The sequence below is a fragment of the Amia ocellicauda genome, chromosome 1, assembly GCF_036373705.1.
Source record: "Amia ocellicauda isolate fAmiCal2 chromosome 1, fAmiCal2.hap1, whole genome shotgun sequence".
Classification (NCBI taxonomy): domain Eukaryota; kingdom Metazoa; phylum Chordata; class Actinopteri; order Amiiformes; family Amiidae; genus Amia; species Amia ocellicauda.
In genome coordinates, this window is record NC_089850.1 from 11,753,880 (window position 1) to 11,775,511 (window position 21,632).

The 21,632-nt window shown below is 40.2% G+C and overlaps 1 protein-coding gene across 7 annotated transcripts in view; it reads right to left on the reverse strand.

The window, feature by feature from the left end:
• The window catches only part of arid1b (AT-rich interactive domain 1B), a 180,955-nt gene that overhangs the window by 112,403 nt on the left and 46,920 nt on the right, over positions 1–21,632 (reverse strand). For all 7 annotated transcript variants that reach the window (XM_066718720.1, XM_066718555.1, XM_066718637.1 and 4 more), the window contains one exon: positions 17,091–17,201. In XM_066718720.1, the coding sequence (XP_066574817.1) occupies positions 17,091–17,201 (111 nt within the window). The remainder of the gene's footprint in view (positions 1–17,090; positions 17,202–21,632) is intronic.

Below are 21,632 nucleotides of genomic sequence, written 5' to 3' on the forward strand. Positions count from 1 at the left end.
AAAGGTAGAAGCAGTGTTGCCAGGAGAGTTTAGAATAAATACATATTGTATAATCATACTCAGGAAGTTGATATATGGATTCAGACTTATTGTTTTCCACACATTTGACTCATGAGAGTTTTCTTCAAACTCGAGTGAAAGCAATGCTGTACCGATGAGTTGGCAAACTCCAAATGATCTTCAAACAAGATTCATTTGTAATCGTTGTGTGCATAGTACGCTATTAGGGCAACTGTCCATAAGCTGTTCATGTTACTGTTCATTTTATTCAGTTCTAAATCCACTAAGTCTTTCGATTCATTTCAGTTAATGTTGTTTGCTCACTTTAGCAGCAGTCTTACTGTGTGTTCCCCCCCCTGTTGTGCACAGACTAATTACTTTCAAGAATGCCCATGTAAAATGATACCGAATTTAATTTGGACAGGAAGAAGCTTGACATCCTTATCTACGAAATCAGCTCTACCTTAAAATTACAATCATACATAAATAAATAATAGCAACTAACACTAAAGCCGAAGACCACTTAAAACGGAGTATAACATATTGCCTAATTAGTCGCCCCCCTTAAAATAAAAACTTTGTGAAGCCGTCCCATGGGGAGGAAGGTTCGTTCTTTGTTCTATAATGGGCTCTTGGACCCTATTTCCACCTGATATGAAAACCATGGCCTGAAATAGCCTACTTTGTTGAGATGGCAACTGCATCTTCTACTGCAACTGGACACAAAATGGACCCAGGGAGACCTTTCCTCTCACACACGAAATGCCACCTCTCAAAACCTGTTACTTGTAAAGGAAAACACCTGCGTCCAGTTCTCAATGTGTGCGGTGGTGATTTTGGTTAACACTGTTATACCCATCATCCTTTGAGGTGTTCTCTGGGAAGACATCTTGCCTTTCAAGATGATTTATATCTGCATAGAACTACATGAATGACTACCCTCTGGAACCACAAAAGCTCTCAAACACCGAATCACCTTGGAACTCATATCATCATCAAATGCAGGAACAACGTCCAAACAAAGACCGTCTTATGCAACATTATTTCCTAAAGCTTCCAACCCTTGTCCTGAAGAAACCCCCATCTAAAGTGGTTTGTACAGGTCATCGCAATCAACAATCTCCTAAGACTGTGAACACATGTTCGTTATTGATCAATTAAGGCATGTGTTCAATTAAGAGAAGTCTGGTCCTCTAGGGCTTAAGGGGATTAGTTTTGTTGGTTCAAAATTCCCTCTCAAACACAGAATTGAACCGATCACAATGCAATGATTCAACGTCTTTACAAATTGATGATTTAAGAGGGAACTCTAAGAGATGACGTCTGGGGCTCTTCAGGGCCAGGGTTTCAGATCCCTATTCGAGCATGGTTTCGTTTGTTGTTGTATTGCTTAGTTTTTTCAGTTTATTGGAGAAAAAACTAAATATATAGAGGCCGACAAAACAAGAAATAGCAATTCCAACATAAATAAACAAATTAAAACAAAGTGCAAAGCCTATTTCAAGAGCATGATGTTGGTGAATTGAAAACCAATCATGGTTTGGCACATTTCCTTTAAATACATTTAATGTTATATTTCATATTGTTTAAATTATTATATATATATATATATATATATATACACACACACACACACACACACACACACTTACACTATGATGTATTGGTGGGAAAAGCCTGTGAGGGGAAAACCATTACAGACTGTTGAACTAATACTGAAACAATAACGGCTGCCACTCCTGTAACTGCTAACCGCTACAGAAACATTTATAATGACCTAAAAGACAGATACATTTGTTTTAATAATTAGAAATATAAATAAAACTGAATCTGTAGCTGTTCTCCTCCCCCCGTCTGTGACTGGAAGAGTCTCATACTGACCAATCGCTCCCGATAGAGAAATGGGACACCTTCTGATCTGTAGCTGAAATGAACGGATTAGCAGAGCCAGCTGTTGCAGGCTTTATCGGCGGCCAGGCCTGACAGATGGGAGCTCACTCTCAAAGCCGCCTGCCACAGTATGCAGGGCCCTGTTGCTGGCCTTCTGTTCGCTGCGGGCTCTGGGTGACAAACACACGATCGGAGTGGTGCGGGGCTGCGAGCGAGACACAAAGCTATTGTATTTAAAGCCGCACACGCCACACAGTGTAGGATGGCGATTAGCGTCCGGACGGCACCCTAGTCTCCGCTGCTCACACGAACACAGTCCCCCGAGGATCAGTCCGAGTTGCCTGGCTCATGCTTTTCATATTACAGGTCTCACCTCCATGTAAACAAGCATGTAGAGTATGTTACTGTCACAGTTGGGTGTGTCTTCATTTTGTATTAATCTTCAGTAAATGAGTAATGAAAATAGATTTCAATATTATAATTTTTGTAGATCTCAGTTCATGTACTCATTATTGTAGGAAATATGACTAATAGAAAAGGAGGTGTTGTTACATTTGTTTTGTTTTAAAATAATAAATGCACTGTAAATCCTACACATATTTATTCCACAATTTGAGGGAGACCGTTGCAAATTGCACCAAATAAATCTTAAAGGAATAATTCGCAAACAAGATCACTTGTTAAATTTTATTTTACAGTGTTTGTCATCTTGATTCTTGAGCTCCATTATTGCACTTTCTGACCCCCTGACATGGGCCCACGGTTTGTTATATGTAAACGCTCAATATGAATTAGAATCCAATGTGCGCTAACATGTCGTTTAAACTGTAGTTTGTTGCTATTAAAACCTGTAAAATGTGTGTGCTAAACAGTGCATAGCCAAAACCAAAACCACACAAAGTGTCCAGTTCTAGTTTTAGATTGATTGGGTCTACAAAACACATCTCAAAGCTCATGCGTATGTGCACGCCTAATTATAAGCAGACAAACGGTGCCAATTCATTTGAAATGGATAGGTCACCCCCGAGTTGAGCTGGTACCTACAGACCAGCAGCGGGGATGGAAGTGTCAAGTCGCGGTTCAACCCCGTTTTTAGTTCCCACGTGGTGAGCTCAAAGGAGGTTCTCTGTCATATGCCAAAATAGGCAGGAAGTTGTGCTTTTCAACTGATCTCCTCACCTCACTCGCAATGTTTGTATCTGCTCAGTGGCCACTTTCTGGGGCTTTATCATTCAGATTTACCACAGGTCCTGAAGTCGACCTGCAGGCCAGAGCAGCGCTGGAGCCACACCGAGCACAAGCAGGTCCAGGTAGGTGTGTAAAAATGGAGGGGGTGGAGGGGAAGCTTAATAAATGCAGGAGAATACATTAGTTTAAACTGCCTGAAGGTTTTCATAGTTTGCCATTAGACCCATTCATCTTTTTTCTGTTCTTTTTTATGATACCTGAGACACTCTGTAATCCCCGGCCTATATTTGTAGTTTTAATTTCTCAGAGAGGCGGTGTGAGGCTGCAATCATGGCGAGAAAGGTCACCACGCGGTATTATCCTCATTTATATTTCGGAGCCCCATGCTGTTTGGCAGCGACCTCGACGGGGAAAGCGAATGGCACAGCTGTAATTCTGAACCCTCGCCTCGAAGCAGCAAGAGCAGAATACACTGGGGTGGCATGGCGAATGAGCTGGACCTCTGCTTTTAGAAGACATTACACCGAGGATGACAGAAGGATTTGTCATTTTAATATCGTTAATGTAGTTAATCCGTGTAGGCACTGGCCTCCTGCATGCTTCTCGTATTAAAGGGTAAACTACATCTTAAACTGCAGCCTTCCCGAACGAGACTCCAGCTACACATATAAAGAAAAAGATTTACTGAAACTGTTTTTTTTCCAAGGTGCGTCCGTTTGATTTGTTCAAATCACATTTGTACAGTTTCCTGTGGGAGAAAGTGCTAATCCTCAAATGAACAGTTCACATCACTACCGTTGTTCTCTTTCTAGTTTTCATCACAGTTTACAGTAATGCAAGCCGAGGGAAAGACCATTTCTGAAACTCGGAGCAGCAAAGCCTGAGAATCACTGATCTTATGTCCCTCATTCCCTGATGGTCAGTCTGAAGGGAGCGACACAGTAATATTCTGGACTAGAAACTGTTTTTTTTGTGTGATTTTATCATTTTTTTTCCTCTTTCGTAGAACAGACAGGAACTGCTTGATCACAAACAATAACTGATAACCTTAAGAAAGAGGGGGAGAAAAAAAGAAAAAAAGAAAAAGCTAATGCTGGGAGTTAACCCATTCAAAAGACATTTCTTATCCCTAGGCAGGAGAGCAAAAACACATTGGTTACAAAGGGTGGTGGTGGTGGGAATCTCTTCGGCCAATTCTGTCAGAAACACAAGAAATTGGAATAGAAACGACAGTGCACAAGAACATCTTCAAGCCTCCCAATCTCGTTACACTGTTACTCTTAAAATTAAAGGCCATGAGCTCATTCCACACACTGGAGAAGATGTGAGAAATCCCGGTGGAATTGATGAGGATTAGGGACTACAATGTAGGGCTCGGGCACTGATTACTGTGTGTGTGTGTGTGTGTGTGTGTGTGTGTGTGTGTGTGTGTGTGTGTGTGTGTGTGTGTGTGTGTGTGTGTGTGTGTGTGTGTGTGTGTGTGTGTGTGTGTGTGTGTGTGTGTGTGTGTGTGTGTGTGTGTGTTGTAGGGGGGGGTACATTGTATAAAGCATGTCCCACCCCCCCAGCCAACACAGCCACTAACCCCATCAGCGAACAGGGCCAGCTCCATCAAAATCCACAAAGCTGCACAGCGCTTCTCATCAGAGGCTGCAGACCTTGGCACGGCTGATCCCGGAGAGGGGCACGGCGGGGTCGCCTGGCGGGCCCCGAGCCAAGGTGCCTCCTGTGCCCTTTGGCAATAAACACTTCATTCCTTTGCCTCTCACTTGCTACTGGAAACCACTTCGCAGTCAGCAGAAACGCGATTTACTATTGCATAATGCTCTATTTACATACTGTCCACGAGCCAAGAGTGGATTAACAACATTCATTATTTTTATTTTTTTCTATGCTTAGTAATACGGCTGGGCCAGTGCCCCCACTTTGGAAACAGCAGTGTACAGCAACAAAAACAATAAACGCTACTGAATGGGCCCATACACTCTCTCTCTCTCTCGTTCTCTCTCTCTCTTACACATACAATAAAGACACCAGACTGGTTTCTGGCCACAGTCCAGCTAACCAGATTATAGTTAATAACACATCTTTCAATACGAGTGGAGTATTGCACCTGTACTACTGTAATAACTTGGGCAGCATCATACAAGATTACAATAAAATCGGGAGCTTTTTTCGAAGGCTGCACTCCAAACGTGCAAGTCATAAAGCTGCAATATACTGCTGCTGGTGTAACACATTGTAATCTGTCCCAAATCAAATTGTAACCCTGGTTTGGAATTACTCTGTGACACAAATATTTGCAGAGGCCTTTCGTCTCGTTCGGCTTTACAAGGGCCTTAAGAATAATGCCAAATTATGTTAAATTTACATTTCTAGGATTAAAAAAAAAAAAAAAAAAAAAAAAATCCCTGGCAAGTAAATGAATGAAATAGTTGAGTGGATTGCAAGAGAGATGACCTCAGAGAGGGTCAAGGCATTGTCAGGCAGATGCTATCAGGTCTGTTTCAGATTGTACTACAGCGAACATATGACTGCTTTGTGACACGACCCCCACAGGACTGACTGTTTCACCACTCCAAGCCAAAGGCGGATAAAGACCAATAAAGTTGGTTTTAAGTTCCAGAATTTCCATAGAGAAAAAAGAACCAAAAACAGAGAAGACATCACCAGCTTGGCAATTGACTTTGGCAACAGTTACCACTAATATTTAGTTTAGACAGCAGAGCCGCGAATTTCAATAACGCCGTGACCACAAACGAGGGTCGGCTTCTTTATCAAGAGGGGATTACAGAAGGTCACGGGGAATGAATAATGAGAAAAACAGTCAGTGTTTAATTGCTGTCTTTGACAAAATAATTTCACACATTTACAGCTGAGATGCGGCAAATTATAATGAAGGCTTTCACCTGACAATGGAGCCAATTAGGCTTTATTAGGGCTGTGCACAGAAAGCTGGAAACACATTTATAACCCATTCAGAAATCAGTGTTATGTTTTTTTTTTTTTATTCTTAAAATTTTTTGAAGACTTTTACAGTGTACTGGACCACAACCACTGATGACCCAAAGTTCTCAAATTTCCGATAGCACATAGATAGTGGCTATTTCTATCTGTGTCTTTGTCGAAGATGAACTAACCTGTTGTATGTACACTTCACATTCCTGCCATGGTTTTAGAGTCTCTTTGTCAGATATAAAATGCTGAATTATTATTATTATTATTATTATTTTTCTATTGCCTCTCAGACTTTGTACAGGAACACCACATACCCCAGATACCATATGAGCCATTATCACCTCAGGTAAATTTCAAAGGAATGCTTTATCTCCATTAATAATGTACTTAAGAAATCCATGCCTTCAAGGTGGGCATTACCATCCCACAAGGCCGGCCTAGTGTAGTAGTAAGGGCTCCAGGCAACGCATTGCCTTGTGGGATGATAATTAAATGCTTCTTAAAAGATTTAAAATTGCTGTTCAAAGCATGCATTTTTTAATCGTTTCAATGATACCATATGATTTATTGTTGCATACCCCAAAAGCGTTGCTTTGCAATTATGCATTAATACACTCTGGTTTGGCATATTAACTGCCTCATGTTTATATTCAAACTGCAAACGAAGCCGATTTGATTATAGTTTTAAAACATGTTAAATGCAGAGCCTTGAAAGTTAAACATCATGTCAAATTTCACAGGAATTCGGGAATTAAGCATGACACTTGAAAGCATGCAAGAACTTTTATGCAACCATCGTCTATTTAAAGCAGTTTAATTTACATGCAATGCACATGATTAAAATTGAACTTGGTGCAGTGACATAATGCCACCTCCAAACTAAATGGTCTGCAGGGATGCTGAATCGGAGAAATGTGGCTTCCAAAATGTGTCCCTAATTTATCAAATCTACCATATTATCCGTTTTCCTAATCTAATGTAGAAATGTCAATATTATGTTCTGTTTTACTGTGATTTCTCTTATGCCCCCTTCGCTTAAGCACATACCTAGGACTTCACTGCAGTGTGTACTGGTTACCTCTTTGAACTAGGATATATGCTTTGTATTTTATATTAATTGTACTATTGCACTTTTGTAGGGAGTCACCGGAGTATGATAGCCTGAGGAATTGGTCAACATCTGCCCACCTGACTCCAGTGGACAATTGGGCAAGAGTGCACTGTACCCTGGGAACTTCTGGTTAAAGCTAAGAAACTACATAGTCCTGGATCGACTATAGAGGACCTTGCACTCCAGACAGGCCTTTTACCAGAAACTCTACCGAGGGAGCCTCACTGCAGTGTTTTCCCCAGTTTTGGATAGACTGTTGTCTGGGTTCAGTGATCTTAAGATGTTAGTAAGCAGGTTTCAAACAGGTTAGTTAACTCAGCTCAGATGTATTGAAAAGAGAGACAGTCACACAGCCAGCTGCAGGAGAAGACTGTCCACACAATAGTCAGGGCTGGCTTGAGTCTCTGCACATTCGCGCTCTGAAATGCGGACAATATCCCTGCCGCAGTGCTTGCCAACGCCAAAAACAGCTCCTTCAGCACTTCCTAAAACCGTCAGTAACTATAAAATAAGGCGTTCATGGTATGCAGACATTATTTGAGACATAAAATACTGAGTCTGTGTGGTATTTCCCCGTTTGGTACAGTTATTAAAGAGAACAGACACACGGCCAACGTTGTAAATCAGTTTTTTTGTTTTTTTTTTATATATATATATATATATCATTTCTATAAATTAAAAAAATAAAAATACATTTGAACCTTTGCTAAAATCTTCAAATTGTCCTTTATTTTTCAGGAGCCGGGAGCCCAGCCACATGCTATGTCATCTTAGCACCGTATTCCCAATTGAGAAAACATTTTCCATCCTGAACCGAGCACAAATGAGTGCTCTTCACAATCACACAAATCGCCAGGCTTCCTTAAGTGCTCTTTGCTTAGATCAACACAGACTCTTTACAAGCAGAAAGTATTACTCACTCTTTTTGCTCCTGTTGTTCTCTACTACAACCCAAAAGGTTGGCCAGACTTAAACCATTGAATCACATTCTATTTATTTAAATATTACATTTATTTTAAGCACATGAAAACATAATTGGACATAATATGTTTGACCTTAGAAAACAAGAAATGCAAGTTTAGCATATAAGCCTGGCCTGGAAAATCAGCATACTTGAAATGTTTGGGTTTTAACCATCAATGATGTCCATTCTTAAAATCAACATGTGCTTTATTATTATTATTATTATGATTATTAATAGTATTTAAATCATTCAATATATTTTATTTCCCCCCAAATAAGTTTTGCTGAAATGTTTTCTGCTGTATCTCAAAATTGCTGTTCCATTAAGCCACATTATACCATTCAAAGATTCTGAAAACAAATCTATAAAAATTGTTATGATACAAAAAGCGTCCATCTGCAACCAGTAAGATAAATGGCTTCTATTGACAGCCACCTAAAGTGGCTTTCAGATACAAATTAGAAATACACACATTTTAACATACAAGGCTAAACTACAATTTGTTCCATTTTGCCCAATGTTTCATTCTATTTTCACTCAAAATATACAGACACAGACAATGCTAAGAGGGGTTAGAATGCGGTGGCAGAGATTATCTTTGAACCGTGATTCTGAAGCAATCATTTTGGTGCGGCCAAAGACTCAAAACCCCAGTTCGGTTATTATGCAGAGTGGAATTGCAAGGGTGGTTGTTAGATTTATGTTTCAATTCCAGATCATCTGGGAGCCTGTGGCCCTGCAGGTATGTGGAAATAAAAGTTTGCCAATGATCACCAAGGGCAGCTTTTTTGTGAAGGAGATCAGTGGTAAGCACAGCGAGCTGAAGAGCGATTTGCGATGGCAATCCAGCTAATTCTCTCTCAGCATTCATGAAAAATGTATACCAGAGATACTTAGGGGAAATGCAGATTGGCGCCAGAGTCTTCACAAACAGGCTTTGCATTAATGGAATATTATTTTCCTCTCTCTATCTCACTCTATGATTTCTTACAGGACAGGAAAAAAAAAAAAAAAATGCAGAGACCAATTTGATAGAAGTTTTCCATTTTAACTCTTTTTACAGGCTGTTAGCGCACGCACATACATATATACACACACACACACGCACGCAAACTCCCTCCACAAATGCAATGAATATTCCATTAGTCAAAGGAATGTTAAAAGCTCAAAGATTCTCCCATCCATTTCACAAACACTGTTACCACTAACTCTGTACCACATCACGTACCCCTTCTTATTTACGACCAATAAACACATAGTAACTACATAAGAAATATCAATAGTTTAATATGCTTTTGGTGATGCAAAGCAAACTAATTAAAGACAACTCCTGGCAAGCCCCCTCGTCAAGTAATACAGCGGATATCACTGCAGAATATAGCGACTGATACACCCACACTATATTCCCCTGAGAAGATATATATACAGTACATATTTAAGTCTGACCTAAACTTTAAAGGGCAAAGGTTGAAGCTATATAGCATATAGAAGAAGTTAAGGTTGAAAGTGTTTGTATTTGAAATTGCAAATATACACACAGCCATTAAAAAAAAAAAACGCAGTGGAAAAATGTTAAAAGTACTTTAAAGTTCAACCTCAGTGAGTAAAATGAAGCCTGGTTCTTTAGCTGTTCTGTAGAAGCAGGGGAATATTTAGAATTTGGAAGAGGCACAATTGTTCATTTCATGTGACAATTTCTTAAGAAAAACTGAAGAATGTCAAATTCCAATGAGGTTAAATCTAAACATCATAATCGTCAGGCAGAAAGAAAATGACGTGTGAGCTAAATCCACATAGTTGAGTTCTTCAAAGAGCTTAAAACAAAACACTCCTGTTAAGGGAACCCTCGCACTTGAGAAGGAACAACATTTAAAATACTTAATACTTAGAAACAGACAACAGAGTCACCAAGCATGTCTTTAGTAACAATAACAATAGACTAGACGAGTTTCAGTCGTGAAACAAAAACCAGAGCCGAGTAAGGAAGAAAAAAAATAATCATAACAAAAAAGTGACCCCCTTCCACCTTCTTCAGACTGCCAGTGCTGACATTTGAGACTACTTAAAACGGAGAGTACGGCTTTTTAACATTTATATATGTATTTAACACGAGCATAAATATTTCATCATTTAAGAAAAGCATTCAAAAACTAAAAAGAAGGGAAAATACTGTTCAAAGGAAAACCCTTAGCCTTCTTAATATTTTATGTCCCATTCCTTTTGTAAAAATGTCAAATAAAGAACAGTATTAGGAAGCAGTCACATAATAATAATAATAATAATAACAACATTAATAATAATAATCATCATCATCACTAGGCCTACACTTCACTGCTGTGCTTATACACATCTTTCTGTGGAGAGGCCATTACCCATCCTATCTCCATGGCAACGCTAACAGTGTGCCCAACTTCAAAGACAGATGTAATTTTAGACTTCCAACAGCCAGAGGGAGTGGTACGAATATTCTGCTGGAGCCCAGTCAGTCGATGATAAATTATAAAAATAACCAGGGAGGTTATGAGGTGGACTGTACCATCGCAGGCCATCTTCCTGGGGGGATTCTCTTTCATCCAGGCAGGGGGCCCAGGAAGTTGGGAATCTATATATACATATTGGTAGGCACAGAGCACAGTATAGCTTTACACGGTTCAGGCTGTGTTCCTGTATCCAGACAGCTGTTCTCATTTCACTGGAAATACATTAGTAATAGCCTGGGTTCACATACAAGGTTGATGTCTGCTTCTAGTTTAATAAGGGTTGGACAGTTATACATAAATAAAAATACCCTGGATGTGTCCCTAAACAGCTCACCTGAACTATTTATGTTAAAAGTTCTAGTGTTTCCTAGTCCATGCACTCCAAAAGACCAGGCCAACACCATATGAATGAGAAGTGTGAGTTTTGGAGTGACTGCTTTGGCATCCACAGCAAGCTAACCTAAGCATTTTCCCTGAAACCGGTTTTAAATCCCCTTTCTCTATCCAGAAACGTCCACTTTCATTGTGCGAGAAAGCCTGGAGCTCTGGCTCACAGCACAGGCACACTCACTTCAGCACACTAATTTTGCCTTCGCCCCTGCAACCCGAAATGGCAGAAGAACTGCGTCTTGAACTGAACGTGTTCACCCGTCTCTCTCTGCTCAGTTCGTCAGTGTATAACATTTTTATTCTAGCAAACATAACAACAAATTAATGGAAGGAAATTAAACATGTCATTTAAAATTGCCATCTTTAAAAACGATGCTTCCTATTCCAACAAAAAAAAACAATATATATGTATATATAAAAACAGAGTTCAGTTCAACAGAATAAAAGGTGGTTTTTTTTGTTTTTGTTTTTTTAATCGTCCCACTGACAGGTTATTCTGTGGTAGTAACGTAATCTCCTTTTTCTTCAGCATCAAGTCAGGTATCCTTCTAAATTCGTTGAATTGTGCTAGAGTGAAATGCCCAGCCTTTCAATTAGCCCATTATTTGCATTGTTGATTTGCCTCTGAAATGCTTTACATGGATATCAGCTCTGTTATTTCTGGTCTGTTCACAAGGACAGCATTTCCAGCAACTCACTCCAGTCGTCTTCTGTGCATCAGAGGTTGCTGACAAGAGCAGGTCATTTCATACATAATGTTCATCTGTTTCTTAGCAGCTTCTTGGTGCAAGAAAATTATCCAGTACCTTCTTGAACGATCCAAGGGAATAAACAGCTAGGGCTGCAACATGACTTTGTAGTCTGGTTGATATGCCAACCTTCTTTAGCAACACCTTTGTGGTTGTGATCTGAGCAAACACGCTATTAAAAGACTTCAAAAATACTACGTATGGTGGATAATCCAAAATAAGTATCCATTTAATGAGACTGATTTATTGTGAGAGAGCATTTTATTTTGGGTATGAGCAGGGAGACTGATTTTCACTTCCCTCTTCCCATTCTGCCGCTTTCTCTTGATCATTGACTTGATATCTGTTCAGGACAACCAGAATCGAACCCACACTTTCATTGTTCCATGTAAAGGTTTTTTGCCGATTAATGACTTAATGGTCTTGTAAAATCGGTCAAGCTTTTGCTTTAATTTACAAGAAGAAAGTTGAAACAGCATACAAACAAGAGCGTCACATTTTACTAAGCGACTGATTCTTAGTAAAGTGAATACAATCATAATAAGGTGCGTGCTTTTATTTTGGTTACACTAAAAATGCTGAATTCCCCTTTGCATCCAGTTCACATTTAAGTGAATAAAACTATGGTTTCCAGACGTGAATTCCTGCAGTTTCCCAGTTGGTCCATCAGTAATCTGTCTGTAAGGTCAACAAAGGAGAATGTGTTTGTATCACTTAACTGGAAGTTACCTGCTTTGGCCCTAAATAACATCCATGTTTGTTCAAAAAGCCATGGATTTGAAACTACATATATGGAGAAAGCAAGAATGAAGGGTAGTCGTCCGTGAGGATTTTACTGCTCCAGTAAATTTGTGGTAGAAAGAGCAGTCATGCTTCCCTCTTTGTGAAGCTGGGATAAGAGTTTTAAGGTCACTGACAAGCTGGGAATCCACCTCACACTCCAGTTCTTAAAAGAACTGTTACTGCCAATTGACAGAAACACATGTGTGCATCGACAGGAATATAAGTTTAACAGAGTGTTCTCACAGCTCCCAGGCCACTCAGCTTTATCATTATTATTTTTAGCACAATCCACTAATATTGATCCATAATGAGTTAAGAAAAGCCCCTTAATAGACTCCTAGCCAGAACTCAGACAGAGTGCATCAAATCTAGAGTGAACACAGCCTGGAGAGTTAAGAACTACAAAAATATAACACTTTCACTCAATGCATGTTTCCCCTGCTAAAATCAAAGGTGTGCAGGATATTTTAAAGCTTATGTACTCAAGGTTAGTATTAACACCAATATCTTAGACACAAATACTTAAATAGAGGGTATTTGAGTATTAAAAAATTGCTTAGTTAGCATTCCCTTATGTTCTAAAGAGGTATAAATACCGGCACCCTAACATTTCAGAAGCCATTCTGGCAGAGTCCTGTGCCAACTGTATTAAGCAATAGTCTCACGGTGGAAATACATGGGGGGAAATATCTCGTAACAATGGACTTTATGTTATTAAAACAGACCCATATCAACACAGAATCAAGTCTCGGAAGAATACTAGTGTAAGCCTATCTGTTTCTCCACTGTAAGCTATTCTATTCACAACAATGTGGGGAGACTCGAGTGTATTGGCGGATTGCGCATTTCTGCTCTATAACCCAGTTGCTTACAGTTAATACTTTTTACTTTTTTTAATGCTTTCTGGAATTTCCCCTGAAATTAGGAAAGGAATGACCAGTGAAGGGGTTAAAGGACTGCAAAGAAAGCTTAGTCACATCTTGATGGCTTTAAGCCTTTTCTCCCCGTCTTCTCAGGCTTAAACAGAGTTCAGTGGGGCATTGAGCCTACCCGCGCTTAAATTACAGTATAGGGGTTTAAAATAGAACGCATGCATGACATGCTAGCGCAGCCAGAGGGTGGGAGCGTTATTCAGTGAAAATTGAAGACTGGGGAGACTCAATATTCTTCCTAGCTGCACACTACCAATTTCCATCTGAAGATTCTTGACCCAAAAAGGGAAAAGGCAAATTATTCAAGTATTTCGCGACAAATCAGCAGAGTCGGCAGGGGGAATTAGGGGTTGCCAGGCCAAATGCTTGGAGAGTGTGAAAAATACATGCAGACAAGAGAGCAGTGCATTACTAAGGTGTTTTTTTCTCCTCCTGGTGGCTCAGCAGGAGGTACGAGTAGCGGCACTTCGTCTGAATGCTAAAAAGGAAAAGTACTGGCATTATCTCATAACAAAATGACACCATGCCGCTATGGAAATGAAATTTCTAGAGAAACTGGAATTTTATGATTAACGTGAAGGCTATGACTAAGTTCACACATAAAGCCCAGTTTCAATTTCAATGTTTTCAGTCTCATTTCCCTGGCACACTTGCCGTGGCGAGCACCCGCAGTGTCATTTCACTGTCCATTTGAGATGGGGCTGTGTCAATACCTCGACAATGACAGGACTCGGTGCGCTGGGTGGGATGGGATGCAGGGAGGGGCAGTCAAGTGAATGAACTGGAAGTTGCCTCTTGTAACACTGAATTGAATATCATTGGTACATGATCATGGGAAATATGATCGGTTAACCACATAGATGCCAGCAAAAGTTGTTCATCTTAATATGAGGAGAGTGTAAACAGGGCTAAAGTTGAAGTAGTTATCCCTAATCAATTCAACAAGGGGTGCTGTAAAATGCTGTAAAATGGAGGGGAAATGATACAAGTAGTAGCCTGGAATGGAAAACATGGACGATTTCAGCATTTTGGAGTCTCAGCCTCGGCCTTTAAATTTTGCATCCAAAGGCATTCATGGATATCATCATCTAAACTTGTACGCTTATGGATATTATTGCTGCCGGTCTGGAAGCCCAGCACAGCTCACACTGAATTTGAGTGGCAGGGCATGTGTGTCCATCTCCTGGGTCTACCCACCTGTTCTCCAATTCCAATCAGTGCATGCCGTTGTTCTTCACAGGCTTGCGTGTGCGTGCGTGCGTGTGTGTGTGTGTGTGTGTGTGTGTGCACGTGTATGCGTGCATGTGTGCGCAAGCAGGGCTTTTTACTCCCCCCCCAAAGAAAGCAGGTGTCATGTGAACACACTATCTCATAACATCACAAAACCTTGCAGTTCCCATTAATACAAGCGCTAAGGTCAGTTTGGGCTCTTAAATGCTTAATTTGGAATGAGACGACATTAGATTCCAGTCTGTGAGGGTTACGGCAGAACTGCGGCTACTGTTATCGTGCGTCTTTTAGAGTCTTTTGTGTGTCAGTTTTAGCTTAATTGTGAGTGAATTGCAAAATAAATAAATAAATCATTAATCCCAACAGGTTCCCATCTACCCCAACACTTCGTCTGGAACATATCCAAAACCCAAGACCCTGGGGCACTGCTAGGATTAAAGTAGCTGCATTCAAATAAATCTCCAAACTACTCGGGGCTTTCCCACTTTGGATGAGGACTGACACATCAATGCAATTTTAATTTAGAAAAATCCTTTCATGAGCAGAGTTCACAGATAGAGGCGCGCGGAACACAGGCATCCTCGCCGTTCTTCTATCTTGAAAGCTCAGGGCAGCGAACGACGCTACGATCTAATTAAACTAAATTACGGTTTAAGCCAGAATTCAGAATTGAAATTCCCAATGTACACCTTGGTTGTTATGCTTGGCCTCACAAAATATCCTCAGTTGCTCTTCAAGTCAACCTTCTTAATGATTTTTATCGTTCATAGCTCGGAGAAGGGGGGTGTGGTTAGATCTATTCTGCCCAATGCTTAGTGTAGCAAAACCTAATCTAATATGTCCTCTTCTACTCGTGTAAGCATCTCAGTCAAAACAAAGCTGTATTGGTTTAATATGGTCATTAGCTATGAAACGGCCACACTAGTAAAATCTAAAAGTGAAAGTATAACCACAAGGGAATGAAATCGGTTGGGTAAGAGTGAAAGCACACGCAAGCTGCCCAGTCCACTGTAGTCCCACTTGTCTAGGTCTCGTCGAGCTCAGACTGGCCTCCGCAGCAATCGGGAGGATGAGGTCACTGATGCCAACTGGATACGGTAGAACAATGTGGGCGTTGGGTGACAGCAATAGACTGCCCCACTGCCAGGGCCTTGACGGAGGCAGCACGTCTCCAGTCGTCTGCCCACCGACGCAATGGGAACAGTTAAGCAGAAAGGGAGCTGCGGCAGAGTGCACACAGCAGCTGGCATGCACTATGCACTGAGTAATATGCCCCGTTTCTGTGCTACTTAACCTTTGAAACTAATACCCAGTTCCTGCCCCCTGTGCCAGTTGACTCTCCTTGGACTGTTTTAATGAAGAGAAGACGAGCAAAGGAGACCTCATCTTGCCCCTCGTAGTGCTTCCGACACAGACACCACACAGTCTAACACTGTTGTTTGCTCTTCTACTCATTATTTTGAAGCCGGCGACGTGGCTGGGGTGTAATAGGAGGTCAGCCCATATGCATGGAAACATAACGTGAATAATATGTATTCTGCTGCTATGTGTATTGCTTGCCCTGTGTTCTTAAGGGAAAATATGCAGAAAAAGACACGATAAACAAGGAGGACAGGGCAAGGAGGGCTGCTGCAGATCAGAGGTTTTGTTAGCAACTGGTGGACTTTTACTCTTGTTGGGGTAATAAAAACAACCCTGAATCACCCCGTGTTGCTTTCCTCTGTTAACATTCACATAAAACTCCCTTAGTTTCCCTGCGATTAGATGCCTTTCTACGAGGTTCCATTCATTGTCCACTACTACCATTGGCAGGTGACAAAAGACATGAACGCAAAAGCCAGGTCCTGACGCGATCCCAACAAACTGAAGTATTTGCATCTCTGCACTGACGTGTTCAGAAAAACACGAGCGTTATTTTTGATTCCTTTCAAAACCCAAACAACTCAACTCCATCCTGCCAACGATTTTCCTGTTGGCTGCTGCTGGCTGTTGGTTGCTGGGCCCAAGGAGTTCTGTGCAAGCATCAACCAAAAGTGACATGACGGGGCTTAGTGCAGGAAATCTGGCTTACACGTTAAACATAATTTTTAAATAAAAGCACCAGCATTAAATAAAAAAAAAAAAAAAAAAAAAAAGCACTTTAAACACAAGACCACAGCCAGAATACAATTCTCACCCACCTCACTCAAGGCAAGGAAGCTTATTGGGAATTTACGCAAGATGGAAACGGATTCATTTGTGAAAATACTCTTAAATTACAGAGCTCCACTGTCCGTTTTGGCGAGGTGTCTGAATAAAATGAGCACCTCTAAAACCACTTAAATCAAGGTATTCCATTAAGAAGAGGCTGCAGCCACTGACCCAGGTGTTTGCTACGGGCTGCCATGCTGTGTGGTTGGTGAGTTGCGTACTTACAGGCAAGCTAGAGGGCCGGTCCTGCTGTATTAGGCTCATCTCCTCATGGTTGGGTTTTCCTGGAGTCATGGAGGACTGGCTTCGGTTCCCATAGCTTTCCTGAGGGATCTCCTGAAACACCAAACAAGAACCAAGTCAGTTGAGCCAGCAAAACGGGCTACTTGACAAAGGCACAGACATCCAGGAATTACGTTCTCATCCGGTTACTGAAGTTATCAATAAGGGCCAACAGCAACAGACGATATGAGAGATTTCAATGTTCTGCTTACAACTTGCACACATGAGGGAACAGTGCTGCTACCGAGGTGGCATATTGACAGTGTAAGTGGCAGCACATGCACACCCCCAAACAAAGTGGCACAAAACGGTCAGATGAAAAGGTAAGTGTGCTGAGAGTCCGCACAAAAAGAGTTTAACCTCCCTCTACTCACGGCGCAGACTGCTATGGATTTAAAATAGGTGTTCTCCATTGATTTCTGAGTCACAGGATTTCTGATTGTTAGGAAAGACAGAATTGGTCAGAGCCATTAGAGCTTTGGATTGTTGAGAAACATTTCACTACCAATGAAATTCCACTATGTTCACATATCATTCAAATGGTGACAAAATGACCACCCCCTGACCCCGTTGTATGAGGATTATGTTACACTGTTCATGATGGGTCTGAGCTTTCATCAGTACTGTAACACTGTACTATGTGAATGGGAACAGGTGAACATAAAAGAAGTGATGCTTCACTGGGGATTTGCATTTGTGAATATGAGGGAAGGACAGCACACATTTCACAGGACACATCTTAGAAACCTACATCCTTCATGCGCACCAACACAAGAGGGGCAGTGGTGGACCACGTATAGTTTAATAATTGCCAATCCCAAGGTTTTGAGACTTAAAATAAAAATATATATATATATATATATATATATATATATATATATATATATATATATATATATAAAACCACATCACAAAATCAGAAGCACACTCTACATTTAATGCATAGGCAACCAGCTGAAAAGCTAAAGTTCCATTAGACAAAGTTTATTTAGATCAATCATGTTCTCTAAATCCCCCAAATTCCATGAAGTGATATTACTGCACATTTAAAAGGACACACTTCTGAATCCCATATGAATTACATAATTGTTTCAACTAGCATACAAAAGCCCGGGCGAAATTACATGCAATTAATTCAAGGAAAGAGAGAAGGCGAAAAATTGACATTTTATTTGGGTGTACAGGATAACTGGCAAATGGGTAGTCATGCTTACATTTCTATATAGCCTTACTTGAAGTGTCCTTAATTGGCATTTGTTTCTATTCAGGGAGCAAGGGATTCACATAAGCCGCAAATTATAAAAGCTAAATATCTAAAATATTTATTTTTCTCAGAAGGTAGTAGAGTAGCATTAGGCTCAGCAAGAGAGTAATGCCATCCTATAATTTACCGTTAATTGATTGCTTCAAGGCACAATGTTTAACATGACCCTAATGACTGTGCCTTGTAATCACAATCAGATTCTTGAAAAATGAATGGCAAGCATCTCGTATTGCTGGATTCCGAAAATATAGCGCTTACTGAAGACCACCTTCTCCAGTCTTTTCCTTGTCCGGGGTTAATGGGACAAGAAACAGTGTAATTTCAGCTATTAGGGGACTATGAGAAAGGCCTTCGAAGAGTAATAGAAGAGTCTCCAACAGCCGACAGAACTTTAAAGGGATGAATAAAACCCTACAAGGCTAAGCTTTCAGAGGACTGGCTATATCATCTATAAATTGTTAGGGACAGGTTTGTAATGGATTTTATTTCAATCAAATGATCTGAAATCAATTCTTTGTTTCTCCATCAGTCAACAATGAGCAAAATGGCCATGAAGCTTAGAAAATGTCAAAAGAATCATAAACAAAGTCATTGCCCTTAATTAGCATCACAGAAGCTGCTCTACTTCTAAAAAAGGGAACTTAAAATAAAAGAGAAGTTTAAAAGTTTATACAATAAGTTCCAGTGTTGTGAGAGCAAACGACATTTACAAAACAAAAAGCCTTTCTTACGCCGTCTTTGTGAAAGGCTCGATACCTTCACATCAGCCTACTCACTTTCGGGCAGGCCATACAAACGGAGGACGTAAAGTTATTTCCGAGAATGTGCTGGGAGGGAAATGGAAGCTGAAACAAAAAGGCATTGGAGATGTGGAACGGAAAGGGGGAATCGACAAAGATCCAAATGTATGGCGCTAAAAAAAGACAGTTTTCACAGCTTTTTCTTCTGCGATAAAAAAACAAAACACTCATTCTGCCCAGTTTTGGTGGTTTCTCACACGAGCCCAGTAATAAGCAGACTCGCAGGTGTTCGACACCCCCATTACGAAGCAGGGTTTTCCCGGCCTCTCTCGTTGCACCTGCCTCCTGCTCCAGCCACAGCAGCCTGAGCCAAATGAGGTCTTTGAGGTTAAAGGCTAGCAGTGTAATGAGGTAACCAGCAGAGGGAAACAATGTTTCCTCAGGGCAACACATCTAAGAAAAAGACATTACCTCCTAGCCAAAGTCAAACCTCCTTCGGTTCAGCCGAGAAAGAGAGAGAAGTTATAGCATTGGTTTCAAAGAACATATTAGATACAACATCTCGGTTGAGACGGCTGCCCAATGCTTTTATCATTGACTAGTTTAATAATTTTTTCCCCCTTACGAGATCAGCTGGATGTTTTGTTGTGATTGGCCAGAGGGCATCCCTTTTCTTCCATTCTTTCAGCACTAACCATAAAAGCACAATATCTTTAAATGTCCTTCGTGGGACAGCACAATTTTGTTTTGTTTACATCCTTCGCCCTAAACTCTCCCTTCTGATGTACCAAATCGAGATCTAAGTCTGAGTCTTAATCCTGCCTAAAATTTGTCTGAAAACAGTAGGGGGGAGAGTGCCTACGCAGAGGCCTCCATTCTTATTGACTTCCCTGCCAAAGTCCCTAATAACCGAAACCTCCTTACGTCCGTTTCATTCACACTTAATACAAATAAATTCAAACGGGTTTTAATTGATAGCTGTACTAGTTAACCTTTGTGTCAAGTTGCTTTGTATGGCCTCCTGGTGTTGTCCGGTTTGCTCCATTATTCTGTCACTGGAGAAAAATAAATGTTTTCGGCTCTTGACCTACTACTGGATTTATGTAATATATTTTAGCACTTGAACTTGATATCCAAAACAACCCGGCAACAGGGTGAATTTAATATTGATGCTACTTGTATATATTTTTTTACAATTATATATGTATGCTTTGTTCAGTTTTTCATTTCTGAAAGAATAAATATGACACAGTGTTAGACTAATATACACATGCCATCAGAAAGCTGGAAGAGAGATGTTTGCCATCTGAGCTGTTGTTTGATTAGGAGCAACAATGGAAAAACTAATGCTATTATAAACATGTGTAGCAACTAGAGAAATACCAGAGGGAGCCGATTTAAACTTTGGATTCTTTGTTTTTTGTAAATGTACATTTTATAAAGATTAACTGTGAATTGTACACTCACCTTGGCCATATTTGACAATGATAGCACCTATATATATATATATATATATATATAACGTACATTAACTACTGTACAACAATGTGGTCTGACATAGAGCTTGCTCAAATTTAACCGTCCAATAGAATCACAAAGGAAAAGATTTTTTTAAATACAGATCTTGAAATAAATTGATAAAAATGTTTTTAAGGACATCATACATACTTGTGCATCTACAAAGGAGTACTATGTTTTGGCTTTAAGCCCAGTATCTCACTGAAAATCATCATCATCTTTTTTTTAAATAAACATACAGGGCACTCCAAAGAAAAAATGTAAGCCATCTTTCTCAGGTTTTATGAGGTCATCACTTAATTTCCTAAATACTATGCTCAGGCACACAAACACCCACATGCACACTCACTCTCTCTCTCTTTTTCTCTCTAATACCACTTAAGCAATCAAAAGAGGAGAACGCCATGCTCTCAATGCCAAATTCAAATATTTACTCACTCACATGTATTTACTCAAGAGGAATGCAACGATAAATGGGTCATCTCGAGGTCAGCCTCATGGTAGTGTTTACATTAATATTCTGACATCATCCAGGAGTTTTGCTTTCGCTACATGTGTTTCCTGCTTCAAGATCATGATAAATCCTTTAACTTCCCTTTATAGAAGAAGAAGTACAGTCAAGATTGGATTTGTGTTGCGATCTATAAAGGAGTATACAATCCATGTTATATAGTAGTCTTAACCAATTCAGCCATAGCACAAAAAAAAAGACACTAAATAAATCTGTATGGCACATGAAACACACTTGTAACAGGTTTCATACCTCTCAACGCTTCAATGAGATTTCTACAAAGTCTCCACTTGTTACAGCTGTACAACCTACAAATTTGCAACATCTAATTCAATATAGGATTTCTATTTTGTTATTATTGTTATTTATCATTTATTTTTCGCCTGTGATATCCACGCGTTCGGCATCAGTTATTATCATTCAAGCCGACTCGCTGCTTCAATCCCGAACAC